The sequence below is a fragment of the Falco biarmicus genome, chromosome Z, assembly GCF_023638135.1.
Source record: "Falco biarmicus isolate bFalBia1 chromosome Z, bFalBia1.pri, whole genome shotgun sequence".
Taxonomy (NCBI): domain Eukaryota; kingdom Metazoa; phylum Chordata; class Aves; order Falconiformes; family Falconidae; genus Falco; species Falco biarmicus.
In genome coordinates, this window is record NC_079311.1 from 64,005,518 (window position 1) to 64,019,131 (window position 13,614).

Below are 13,614 nucleotides of genomic sequence, written 5' to 3' on the forward strand. Positions count from 1 at the left end.
TGTTAGTAGAAAAACTGCACCAAACAGCTTCTGACTCCAGAAACTAGAGGTTCAGGCATTACATGTTGCAAGATTACATGTACAAAATAAGAATCTTACGTTAAGTATTACTGGACTATTATGGCACAGAGAGCAGCCAGCAGTCCTAGAAGTTACTACTGCTTCTACTACAGAATACACCACACTTGGATGAACAAATGGCTGTACAAGCACACTTCTTCACTGCAGTGTCACATGTGCCATTTAAACTGCTTCCAGCAGTGTTTCAACCAATATAGCCATCCCTACAGCAAACCAGATGAGAAGCAGATAAGGAGAAACCACCAAGCTGTTTCAGCAATGTTTTTCTGACTGCTGCCTCAGCACAATGTGCCAAGATAAAAATCACTAGGCATGAAAAAATTCTGAGCTCCATAGGTGGGCAATTCTGAAGACTGGGATTGATTACAAAGGAAACGTCAATGAAGATTTAGTAGGTGACAGTCTGTCTCAATTTAAAACGAAGTTGAAAACCATTGAAAACTAGATGGCATTGCTTCAATAAAAGAAGCCATTTCCTGTATATTTGCCAGTGGTACTCCAGTTAAAAACTCAGTTAGGACATGAAGAACACATGACAAAGCATTTATAGGAAAATATATTCTGCCATTAACTTAGCAGTCAATCAAAAAAATTCTAACAGTTCTTGCAAAACAGTCTTACTTTCTGCTTTCCCACGCACTTGAATGGTAGCTACATACAGCATGCATTAATCTGCATTAACAGCACAGAAATCAGCTTAATATTGGATTAAACTTTCTTTATTGTATCTACAGAACTTTAACCATAAAAACACAATTTATATGATTAGCACCTTAAATCACTGCACAGTTTTTCCTCCATGTGAGCTGCCAGTTTCTGCCTGACCTGAAGCAAACTGAAGTTACTGCAGGAAAGCCAGATTTCTCAGCCCACAGCAATACAAGACCATCATTGCACACTGCTCATCACAACAATTTTGTGAGTAGTTATATTAGCAGATTTCCCGCTATGATCACTTACTACTATAAGAAAGCATTAAAAGAATTTCAGTGATCAAAGTAGTGAACTAGAATTATCAGAGAACACTTTAGAGAAATCCTGCCATTTCCTCATAAAGCATCCTTAGCAGTAAATAGATGCAGCAAATTGATTTTTTTAATCTATAGGATCCCTGTATGGTGGTTAATAGCTGGATCCACTGAGCAGCTGCTCTTGTCCAAAAGTCATAAAGCAGCAGTACAGCCACATCATAATGGAAACTCTCTCCATGGTGCAGCTTCTCTGCAGTTTCAAATGGCACCATTAGTGGGTACCCAAAGGCTTTAAAGATCTGGGCAAAAACAGTGGCCCAGAACTGAGAACCCTAAACAACATACTGTACCTCTTCCATTAAACAGGAAGTTTTAAAAGACAAACGTCTTACAGAAAAAAAAAAGCAAAACCTGACTGCTGTGTAACTGTCTTCACAACTTACCTAGAGCAGAACCACACACTTCACCATCCCTTGAGCAAGCACTCAAAAGCTTGAACCATACCTTTGGCTAATTGTCTACTCTGAACTTTCTCTTCCATTTAAAAAAACAAAAACCAGAAAGACAACCTCAGAATGCATGAGACTACTCTCTGAGCATGTCCAGCCTTTTAAAAAAGGCTAAGGCAAAAGCATGCACTTCATACAGATTTTATTGCAACACACCAGCTAATTCCCAAACACAAATTATCTTGGTCAAGATTCAGTCACAAAACGTCCCCGTTTTGGTGGGATAGAGTTAATTTTCTTCTTAGCAGCTGGTACAATGCTGTGGTTTGGATTTAATATGAGACTAATGTTGATAACACACTGATGTTTTAGTTGTTGTTAAGTAGTGCTAACTCCAAATCAAGGATTTTTCAAGTTTTCCATGCTGTGCCAATGAGGCGGTGCACAAGAAGCTGGGAGGGAGCAGAGCCAGGACAGCTGGCCTGAACTGGCCAAAGGGACATTCCATACCATAGAACGTCATGCCCAGTATATAAACTGGAGGGAGTTGGCTGGGGGCCACCAATCACTGCTCGGAGACTGGCTGGGCATCAATGAGAGGGTGGTGAGCAACTGTAATGTGTATCACTTTTTTCCCCCCCTTGGGTTTCATTCCCGTCTTTATACTTTTCACTACAATTGTTGTTGTTATTATTACTTTATTTCATTTATTAAATTGTTCTCTACCCATTAGTTTTACACCTTTTTCCTCCCCATCCCAACAGCAGAAGCGGGGAGCAAGTAAGTGGCTGTGTGGCACTGAGTTGCCAGCTGCAGTTAAACCATGACATGAGACCAGACCTTAAGCCTCAATATTTGATGACATATTTCAATTTTCACATATGATACAAACTTCACAGGCAAGCAATTTTCCTAATTGCTGCAAATAAAGTGTTACACTTCTGTCCCAGCAATTTTAAGTTAATTTTGAGGTCTTCACTTCAGAACGGAGGTAAAAATCTTCACACATTTACAAAGCTGCTGGTCCCTTTTTCAGGATACAAGAACACTCAAAATTTTGCTACCTGAGAATTGCCTATACTATTTAATTGTGAGCCTGGGTTGTATAATCAGGATACTGAGATTATGACAAGCAACAAATCTAAATAACAAAATGTAATCAACATTAAAACAAAAGGCTTATAGGTCAATAGATGCCTTATCTCTACAGTCACATCATTTCTGAAGTGTGTTTGATTTTCATAAGAGATTGGAAACAAAACACCATCAAAGAAACATCTGAAGTACATAAGGTAGTTTCCACATGAATACTAGTTCTGTGCTTGTGTAAGTGAAGAGAGTTTAAAGAAGCAGTTAGCATCTATATATATTGAGCTACCTTCTAATAGGAAGACTGCTTGTTTTCGAAAAATCTTCACCAGAGTATCATCCAATTCAATTTCCAGTAGCTTAGAAATGAGCTGCTCCTCATTTCGACAAACCTTCTCTTGTGCATACAAGCCATCTGGCATTATTCGTTGCTGTCCCAGCCCTATCAATGCCACTTCCACAGCCAGCGTTAAATAAGATTCCCCTTCTTCTAAGAACTTGTGTGCAGGCAGGTGCTGATACTCCAGAGATTTGCATTGCCCCATGTTCTCTGTAAGGAATGAAGCAGAAAGAAAAACACATCAAATCATTCTAACCCATAATCCACAACATGTAAGAGTGCTTCCTCTGTTAGTATTAAGTATTTTAAATTATTTAAATTACTAGCACAATCTCAAAATCCAACAACCCCATTTAAAATATCCCATCCAATTCCACATGGCAGAAATACACAAAGCAATTAAGTTTTAAATAACCCACTCAAGTAATAATAAAAGTTTTCATTTTTAAACTGCACAATTTAGAGAAAGGTAGTTTCTCCATCTGTGTGTTAATGAGGCCAAAATTGGAAGATTCCTTTTGATTTTTTTTTCCTCCACTCATTTCTGTACGTGTAAGGGGAAGGGAAAGGTGCTTATACACCTGCATAGATTTGAGTTGAAGCTATCAAGACTATGCAAATACCATAGCCCTGAGAACTCCGCAACTTTAAAACATCCCTTGTTTGCTAGTGCTCTTTTTCAGGTTTATTTATTTGTTACAGTTGTATATATGATAAAAATGTCTATTATTAACACTAGAAATCTTACTTTTGGTAAAGATTACATGTAAATTCCACACAGACTAAGCCCCAAATTGCTTTAAAGAGTACTACCAATTCATCTGGCACTTCACAGACACACCATTTCACAAAATGTTATTTCAACCTGTGGCAGCTTACAGTCTAACTTGGGAACAAAAACTTATAATGGACAGATGTAAGGAGATGGACAACTGCAGCAAATGGAGAGCCTGAATGCATTTGGTACACTGCATAAGCATGCACAGGACAAAGTTACTTTTCAAAACACACTTTCTATTTCATGGGATTGATTTGATGTTTTGGTTTTTATATACATAATTGTGAAGAATCTGACTTCTGATTTCTTTTAATTTAGAAGTTCTTCCAGAATCAGTGGATATGGGGTTAGAAATTTATTACAGACAATCTAGTTGAATAAAAGGAGTTTTGAGGCAAAGCCCTGAGAAGATTGCTGATAGTTCATCAGTAATGCACTTCTGTCTTCTACAAAAAAGCTGCAGGTAGAGGGATGAATCCACAGTTCCTGTCCACACAGGAGGTGGTAAGAAGCTACTGCAGAGGTGGAAAGAGACTGAGAATAAATAATTAATCAGTTAAGCTCCTGGGAATCAAATACTGAAATTAAAATGGGCATACACATCCTATCCTAAATCACGTAGCAATACCGCAACACTGCAACTTGTATCATTATAGATCATATACGTGATCAATTTTAAGTGTTCTGTCATCAATTTGAAGTACACTATGTACACTTGTAAGTCCAGTAACGTCCTGGGCTGCATTTGGGGGAAGGCTGCCAGCAGGCTGAGGGAGGTGATCCTTTCCCTCTCCTCAGCACTGGTGAGCCCACACCTGGAGCACCATGTGCAGCTGTGGGCTCCCCAGCACATGAACATACTGGAGCAGATCTAATGCAGGGCCACAAAGTTGATTAAAAAAATGCAGCATCTCTCACATAACAAGAGTGAGATGACAGGTGGGATTATTCAGCCTGGAAAAGAGAAGGCTCAGGAGGATCTTACCAAAATGTATAAATATCTGATGGGGGAATGTAAAGAAGACAGTGCCAGACTCTTCTCAGTGGTATCCTGTGACAGGACAAGAGGCAATGGGCACAAACTGAAATACAGGAAATTCCATCTGAGCATAAGAAAACACTTTTCTATTGTGAGGCCTGCTGAACACTGCAAGAGGTTGCCCAAAGAGGCTGTACAGGGTTCTTTCTTGGAGTTATTCAAAACCCATCTGGACAGTCCTGGGCAATCTGCTCTATGCCACCCAGCTCTGAGTAAGAATACATGTACTAGATTATCTCCAGAGGTGTCTTCCAATTGCATCAATTCTGTGATCCTGTGATTTTCTGCAATTTCTCGGAGAGAGAACACAGCAACATATGTAGAGAGGGCTGCTGCTATAAAGTCTTAGTTTTATTTCAAGTATGAAAATACAGAATTGTCTTCAAGAATGAGTAACTGGTATTTTTTTTTAGTGCTTTCGTATTTTACTTTAAACATTTTCTCTCCCTTCTGTTCTCTTAAGGAATGTACATGTGAGTTCTTATATTATAAAAACACTGGCTTTGAAGCTGGCTCAGAAAGGCAAGATAGAAAAATGCCTCTGGTAAACAAACACATGGAAGACTGCTCCCTTTGCTTGGTCTTACCCGTGAAGTCTGAGAATCCATGGAAGCTCTCATCATCCACCCTGCAGGCTTCCATGAGGCTACTGAAAAGGGTGCCAATGGGGTCCAAAGGGTGTCCCACCCAACCTTCAAGATTAGTTATTGAGGTTACTCCCCTATGGAGAAGTTCTGTGACAGAAAAGACGGAGGGAGGAGGGAGGGAAAGAGTGTATGTTAGCCATACAAAACAATTATAAAATTAAAACTAATTAAAATGCTCAGTACAGAATTCAAAGTATTCCCAGTAACTTCTGCTTAGAAGAAGAAAACAGAATCTTTCAGGGTGAATTCACTGCTGTTTGTAAATATGTTAAAAGAGGGAAAAAACCAAAAAGAACAAAGGCCAAACACGTTAAGTACTAGCCAAGTGAATCACGGGTCAAAAATTTCAGCTGCAGTGTCTTTTGAAATCTCTTACTTGATACCAGCAACTCTTCTGAAAACATCTCCTGAAAAATTACAGCAAAGACTTTTTTTGGTAAAACATTCACCACAGTTTCCTCACCCAGACACAGCATCATTTTTACATTTCAGGTTAACCTGATGGCACTGAAATAAATGAAAATATTCTAAAGTATGTTCCAATTCCATAAATAAAATATGAGCTTATCTTGCATCTAAATATTTATTGATGTAATAAACTCAGGATGACAGCTTCCTTAAAAAAAAAGAATAATAAAATGTTTAAATGAGGTATACAAGAAAAGATTGTCCTTTAAGTGGATCAATTGCATTTTTTTTTTGTCATTCTAAAATTTCAGTTCAGTATCTTCACAGAGACTTTTGTTTTTGTAGCCCTTACCCATCATTCAGTTAGAACATGAAAAAATTGTTTAGCACAGTGAATTGAAGGAAGTGTGTTGTGGTAATAGATGTTTGAGATTCCCCAAATTTCTGTGCCCTCCCCCCCCCCTCCCGCCAAGAACCTTATAGCAACAGCTCCCCTTTGACTCCAACTCCCAACTTTTTCCCTCTTAGACACATACATGACTGGACTATGAGAGATCAGACACATTATGGGTCACCATTTAAAAACTGTGTACAACCCATTATACATGCTCTGTTTCTGTCTGTTACTCCCCAACTTCTACCTGCCTCTGCTCTCTCTTGTTCATGAAGTGCCATCTTCCTAAGTAACAATATGTACCATCACGGAGCTTTTAAATCCTGATTCTTGCCCATTTAAGTGTGTAGGGCTACAAAATGAAACAGTCACAATGGAGGAGGGTGTTGGGTTTTTGGGTTTTGTTTAGTATTTTTCCCCCCAAAGAATCCACTAGTACATAATACAAAAAACAAGTAAATCATGGTCTTACTAAAAAATAGCAAGTACTAAAGACAACAGGCAGAAGCAAGTAATAATACCAAAAAGGATTAATCACAGTGACTTCTTACTGACTCACTTATGTTCCATATATTCTACTGTGCTTACTTATGAGCTTCACTCCTGTCATACCAAAAAAAGGCTTCAGTCCTCCAGTCACAGACATTTAAATTTAAATCACACAAGTGATTCCATGGACATCAGAACAGTCATATGATAAGCTAAGTAGAAGCCTGTGGTGTTTGATGAACTAAAATCTAAAGCTAGTCTGTAGCTGCAGAATTCATCTGCTTATAGAGAAGACAGCACATTTTTCAGTATTCAAAGAGGTATTTCAATAATTCCACACATATGACGGAAAAAAAAAAAAACCCAAACAAAAAACAAAAGCCAGGGAGTGACAACACAGAAATGACAAACCTCTGTTTCGGGATCAGATGGATTGCTTTTCATAAACTCCATTTTTTATTTAAGATATCATAATATTAGTTGACAGCTATAGAAACTGCTCAAAGGGAAAAAGAACTTAACAAAAGTATTGAATGTCTAGCTACTGCATTAGCAACTGGGAATGAAAAGGAGTACTACCATGACCAGCCTATTCACAGCAGACCCTTCACACTTGCCAGTGGTACGTACACACACGCGCACACACATTGACACAGGCCCTCCTTTCTTAACCCCCAGGACTGAGAAGCTAGAGAAGTTGCAATGCTTTTAAGGACCACTTGTTAAGTAAAGATTCTACCAAGTAATAATAAAAAGTGCTTTTAAGTTTTTTTCAAATCCAGGATCCATAATAGTGCTCAAAAACCCCTACTTCCTTGGGTACTGTGGGGGGAAAAAAATATGGAGGCACACAGGAACTCTTAGGTCTTTTTTTTTTTTTTTTTGAGTCAATTATCTACCTTGTCTTCTAAATGCTCATTTCTGGGAAAACATCTGCACACACACTTGAAAAATTTACACATGACTTCACACTGGTATTTCTGCCTACAACGCATGAGGATAAACATAGTTAAGAGCATCAAAGAGGATCTAAAATAAAATTTGAATGAAGGGTTTCTTGTAGCAGCTGTGAAAGTAATTCTGGTTTTATAAAAAAAAAAAAGTATTAACCCCCCCCCCCCCAAATCCACTCAAAAAACCAACAACCAATCCACCTCTATTCAAAATTTTAGGCATTTTAAGAGACTCTTCTGGAACAAGCTGCTAAATCTGATGAATTTCTGTAGTGCAGACTTTGCCTTATTGTTAGCCTCAATGTCAACTTTATGCTTCAACCTTAGAAATACACACTTAAGCTGAATTGTGTGTCAAAAAAAATAATCTTAACACACCTGACACACCAAATGCAAAGCTCTGTTTAAAATCCCCTAAATTACACAGGGTATCTGCTGTGTAACCAAAAATCCTGACTGGATAAAGGCCCCATCGTGCCAGAGCTGTTACGGAAGGTGGAACAGAGCCCTTGCCCTGCACAGCACACAACCCAGCTTACACAAAACCTCTGACATCCAGAACAGGACATCACCACTATGATTGTTTGGGCTGAAGAGTTAAGTCACCTCTTCTGCTTTAGTTTCAAAACTGGTTGAACACCACAAAGTTCCAGTCCAGTGTTGTCACCTTGCTCATCCTTCGCCCTTCTCTCTTCCCCACATTTACCTTTCTTCTGAGCCCGGAACATTTCCAGCTGCTTCTGCTGCTGCCTTCTTAGTGTATTAACAATGGCTATCGCTAGCCTCAGTGCTTCTCGTGGGTATCCATGAGATCGTAATGCATCCACCCTCGCACAGGCTGTAGGAACATGTTCTAAAATGGAGAAAATAATTGAGGAATAGCAATGCTTCCGTGTCTGCAATGGCCTGTTTTGCTAGGTTACTCAAAAGGCCTTTTTTGTTTGGTGGGGGTTTTTTGTTGTTGTTTTCGTTTTTGTTTTTAAAACTACACAAGAGACTTAAAGGCTTACTTCTGAGCCAGCATCTCAAGGGAGCTTCTGTTCCTTTTGCCAGGCTTTTCATTCATCACCCCACCATCCCCCCAAAAATAAAGCCATAGAAATTGAACAAAGCAGCGAGTCATGGAAACGTCTTTCCGGTTTAGCCACTTACCATGCCAGAGGGGCCACCCCTGAGAGTCAAAGAGCAAGTTTTCAGTGTCGTCATGGTAACAGTAGTTGGTGTACAGGTCACTGCTGATAATGTGCTGTAAGTGGCTGTCCTGCCAGTGCAGATCGCACGCCTCAATGGCTCGAGTGAACACCGTCCGATGTGGCCTGTTTGATGAATCTGTCATTTTCACAAGTACAGAAAACTGCATCAGCTTTTACTCATTCATATGTGAATCAGTCATTCACAGTACTCTTGTCTTCTGCCTATTCACCAGCCCCGACCGACAGCAGGCTGCTCTGCCCCCCTCTGCACCGAGCAGCCCGCAGATGACATGTCACATCCTGCTAGTACCCACCAGCTCACACCAGGTGCGTACCATTCGCTTTGCGTTCAGAGGGATACCTACAAACCAGCCTGACTGGTGCCAAAGAGGACATTGCAGAGGGAACAGCTAGAGATGAAAGACATTCAACAGCACATATGGACTCCTCTAAAAACATACCAGAAAGTATATGGCATGCAGCTACTCAAGCACCCCCAGCTTCTCCCCTCCTCAGACCAAGAGCTACCAGGATAAGGGATGGATAAACATCGCATGAAAGATTTTTAGCTGTTCTCTTTGAGAAGTGACATTAACTTTTGAGGAATTGTGTAAATTTTTTTTGTCATAAACATAAAAATGCCATAAAGTGAGATACTGAGGCCATGGGCTGGACATAATCCTTACTGGATATATACGTATGGCAACCCTCCACATGGCACTGTGTCTATGAACGTTGAGATGCAGTGTCAGTTACCACTAGCCTGCCCAGGTTGGGCTGAACATCATGGGATAACAGAAAGCAAAACACCTCTTTAGGGATCTGTATGCTGGAAGAACTTCTGTTCCCAGCTAGTTGCAAGATTTAAAAATGAACCAAGTCTACTTCTTTCAGAGGTAATCTTTCAAGAAAAGAAACAAGAAAAAAACATTTAAGTCCGAATCTGCCACCTCCCAAGCATTTACTTTTTAATCTTATCATAATCATATGAAATACGTATCAAAATACTGAGGGTTTTTGAGGATTATGAGGTTATCTTCCCAGGTAAATACCCTGCATCTTCCCCAGTAGCCATCTTTCCTTGAAGAGGACTGGACAAGGCTTCTGTCAGGTTTGATAATCACATTTTAGATTAGAAAGCATGATATCAAATAAGAAAAAACACCTCCTCCAAGACAGCAGTCTTGCGTCTGCACCCCACACACACCTGGCAATGCAGACTGCACATACAGAGCATATCACAGACAGCTGCTTTAGTTTTTCACACACAAGTTTAATGCAGTTGCCACAGATCTCTCTTTAAATAAGCATCAAAGGCTTTATAACTGCAAACAGAATAAAAAAAAACAACACCAGAAGGAATACAAGATTATAGCCCAGCAAAGAAACAACAGCCCTTTATATGACATACTTCAAGGACATTCAGTTTTCATGCAACACGTACGTAGAAGCACCAAGTGAAAAGTTGTAAGATCTAAACACAAATACTTGCTTTGAAAACACTGCAGCCCCAGCACAAAAAAACACCTATTTACCCTTACTGCAAAGATAGTATTAGTTAAAATAATTTTGGCTCGTCTACCCTCAACAAGAAAGTTACTTGTCCCAGGAAAGAATGCTGAATTCCGCAAGGCTAGAGTATATAATATAGAGGTTATGTTATATGTTGCAATCAGTGCATATGTTTAGGCTCACCTTGGTTAGCATTTGCACCCTGAGGCAAAGCATTGGTTAAATTGGGCAGCTCGTTTCCATGGTTTCCATCTTCCCAGGGACAAACATCCACACTGTTCCATTTTTTCAGCTGTTTTAGCCAACTGGACTTCTGCTCCAACTTGCAGTGGGGATTTAAGACTATACACATCCACAGAGCACCTGATTTTAAAAAAATTGCTAAATTATGTATTCTATTAAAAATGCAGCAGCCAATGACTAATTGCAAACTTCTGTACTGTAACACTTTTTCTCCCCTAAAAGGCTACACTGCTTGCTTCCTAGCTACACCTGACATCAGACTGAATTCCTGATGCAGGATCTTGGAGCCAGAGTGGCCCATTTGAAGCAGTTGAAAGACGGTACCAAGCCAACTTTCTCAATTAAAAGGCATTAAGAGGTCTTTTGCATTAGAAAATACAGTGTTCACAATGTGTAGCTCATCAGTCAAAAGCGAACAAAAATTCACATCAAGTTACAGCAGGAAATTACTCCAGTGTTTCTTATTTTTGTACCAGAAGCAGATCTTGTTTTCTACAAACAAGAACTATGTATCTTCCAGTTTCACACCACAGAAACCAGAAGAATTACATTAGTAAGACATGTATTTTGTAAACATATACCTCCACACTCAGAACCCTGCAGAAGTACTGCTGATCATTCCCAGATACATCTGCGTCTCAGAAATCCAGCAAATACTGGTTTTGTGCAGTCTAAGTAAGGTATTTTCACTGCAATTACTTCAGTAATGTGGTTACACTAGAAAATTTGTTTTACAATTTCTGTTTATGGATCTCAAAGGGAAAGACAATTTACACTGACATTTCACACATACTCTCACTTTGGAACCTGCTCCCTGAGACTATATAGCAGAGCAGACATTAATACATCAGGGTGTCTAGCAGCAATTTTCAAATGGAAATATTTTTCTCTAGATCAGCTGTCTTTTCATCAGTGTGAACTCTGACAGAAGTATGAAGACATCTGAAAATACTGTTTAGCAACAGTTCATCTGCTCATTAAGAGCGTGCCTTATACACTGCACGAGGTTCAGAGAATACGCTTGAATGATGCAATCTTCATGACAGGCTAAAAAAAAAAAAAAAGAATAAAAATGCAGCTGGTTCTTCTAGGATAATAAAATTCTCACACTCAAGTATTCCGTTGCTAACTAAGAATGCAAAATGGATACCCAGAGCACAGGCCACCACATTACATTCATTCCTAAAGTAACTCGGCATGCGGTATGCCACAGCACAGGAGCCAGTGAAAACACAGCTTGATCCTTAAGGTTCCCAGTCCGCTGGTATTCAGAACAACATGGAACAGGGAAGTAATATCAAAAAAAACCTGAAAACCACAATAAAATATGATATGGTGCAGTTCAGAACACCAGAGAGACTACACTACTGTGGATTATTACTGCAAAGTAGTTAAATACAGTACAGCAAGTGTTTATCTTTTCGTTTTTTTGTTTGTTTGTTTAAGTGCCTGAAACTAACCATGGGTGTGAACAAGGCCAATACTATTTTTAAAAACTTCTTTTTAAAGAAATCAAATCATATGACTTTCTTTAGACACACTTGTCAACACACTTCACTCTCCAAAGAGAGTCAAGTTACAACTGGTTCTTGTTATTAATTATCAACGTATTCAGCACTGCCCAAGAAAAACAACTACATTTCTTGCAGTCTGCAAAATAAAACAGAAGATGGGGCATATTGGAAAGCCTTGGAGAAGTTAGCTTCTGCTGGCTTTTTTATTTTCAAAATCAAGTATCACTTGGGAGACTCCTTAGGGAGACACTGTACCTCTCCAACATCTACAACAACAAAAAAACCATTTAATACTTCATAACCAGATCGCCAGTGTTTTCAGACTTAAGCAAAAGCAAAGCGGACCTGAACCACATTTGATAAGTATTTCCTTTCCATCATCCAGCAAGGCGGAACACACACTACTGATTGCACCACGTCCCTACAAAGTGAGTGGTCTTTTCATTTTCCGCATTTCAGAAACACCACCAGGGGCAAAGGAATTCACTAGCCCTCATCAAAGGGCCTCCACTATGTACACAGCACATCTAGGCGGCCGGAGAGGGAAATGATACACCAAAGTTTTCAACTCCCTTAGAAAGAAGCTACGTCACACATAAATACATTGTTAGCAGTGACTGACTGAGAAACCCAGGCTATTTTTATGGAAATTAAGCGCAAGAACAAGTGTACTTCCACCAAACCCCATACAAACCACTTAAAATTTCAACAGAGCCCAACGGCACCCTGCTCCCAGTGACTCCAGGGTGAGCTGCACACACATCTAGACCTCGGCCAGCTTTCACGGCTGCCCGATTCCCTGCAGGAGGAGGAGAGAGAGGCAAAACTCCCCATGAGAAGAGAAGGGAACAGAAAGAGCCTCAGGCTCAGCTCCTGCAGTGCTACAAAGGCTACCATCTGGGAAAGGATGCATAGTGCCAATAACCCTGCACTCTTCAGCCTATTTGGGTTTCTAGGCTTTTTTGCTTGGGGTTTTTGTGTGCGTGTTTCTTCCTCCCCCGCCCCCCCGCATTGTGCATTTGCCTGTGTTCATATTTCTTCCTCCTCCTGCTCTCTAAATGCCTTTCCCCTCCCCCGACATCTGCTCCATTCTGGATCTTTCAATTCCCTGGTTCTCCTCCTGTCCTAGCACTGAAACGTCTGAGGAAAACATCCACTTGGCCCAGATTTTTACCACATGACAACTGGAAGGAGCCTGGAGGATATTATTGCTATTTCATTCTGATGCTGCTCAGTGGAAGCCCCCCTGAGCTCACCCTTAAATGCCACCACCAACCTGAAGGCTTACACTGGCCTCAAATAAGAGATTCTCCTTTTCTGCCTAATAGCTCCCGTACAGGGAACTGCTGATCACACTTACCCTCTACTACAGATAAGGCTTACAGAAAAATGAAGAGCCGCTACTTGTAATTTGAGGGGATGGTATCTTAATTAATTTCCAGTGACTTCAGCCTGGAAACTGCTGCTGGAGAAAGTGTATAGTTAAAAAGAAGTTTCCCAAAATAACATTCCTG

At 40.0% G+C, this 13,614-nt stretch overlaps 1 protein-coding gene across 2 annotated transcripts in view; it reads right to left on the minus strand.

Moving 5' to 3' along the window:
* Positions 1–13,614, minus strand: part of ZSWIM6 (zinc finger SWIM-type containing 6) — a 112,337-nt gene that overhangs the window by 16,128 nt on the left and 82,595 nt on the right. Inside the window, exons 5-9 of one of the 2 annotated variants that reach the window (XM_056324757.1) lie at positions 10,527–10,706; positions 8,791–8,967; positions 8,345–8,491; positions 5,335–5,481; positions 2,880–3,140 (exon numbers count right to left, since the gene is read on the minus strand). In XM_056324757.1, the coding sequence (XP_056180732.1) occupies positions 2,880–3,140; positions 5,335–5,481; positions 8,345–8,491; positions 8,791–8,967; positions 10,527–10,706 (912 nt within the window). The remainder of the gene's footprint in view (positions 1–2,879; positions 3,141–5,334; positions 5,482–8,344; positions 8,492–8,790; positions 8,968–10,526; positions 10,707–13,614) is intronic. The other variant, XM_056324758.1, reaches the window with a different exon arrangement.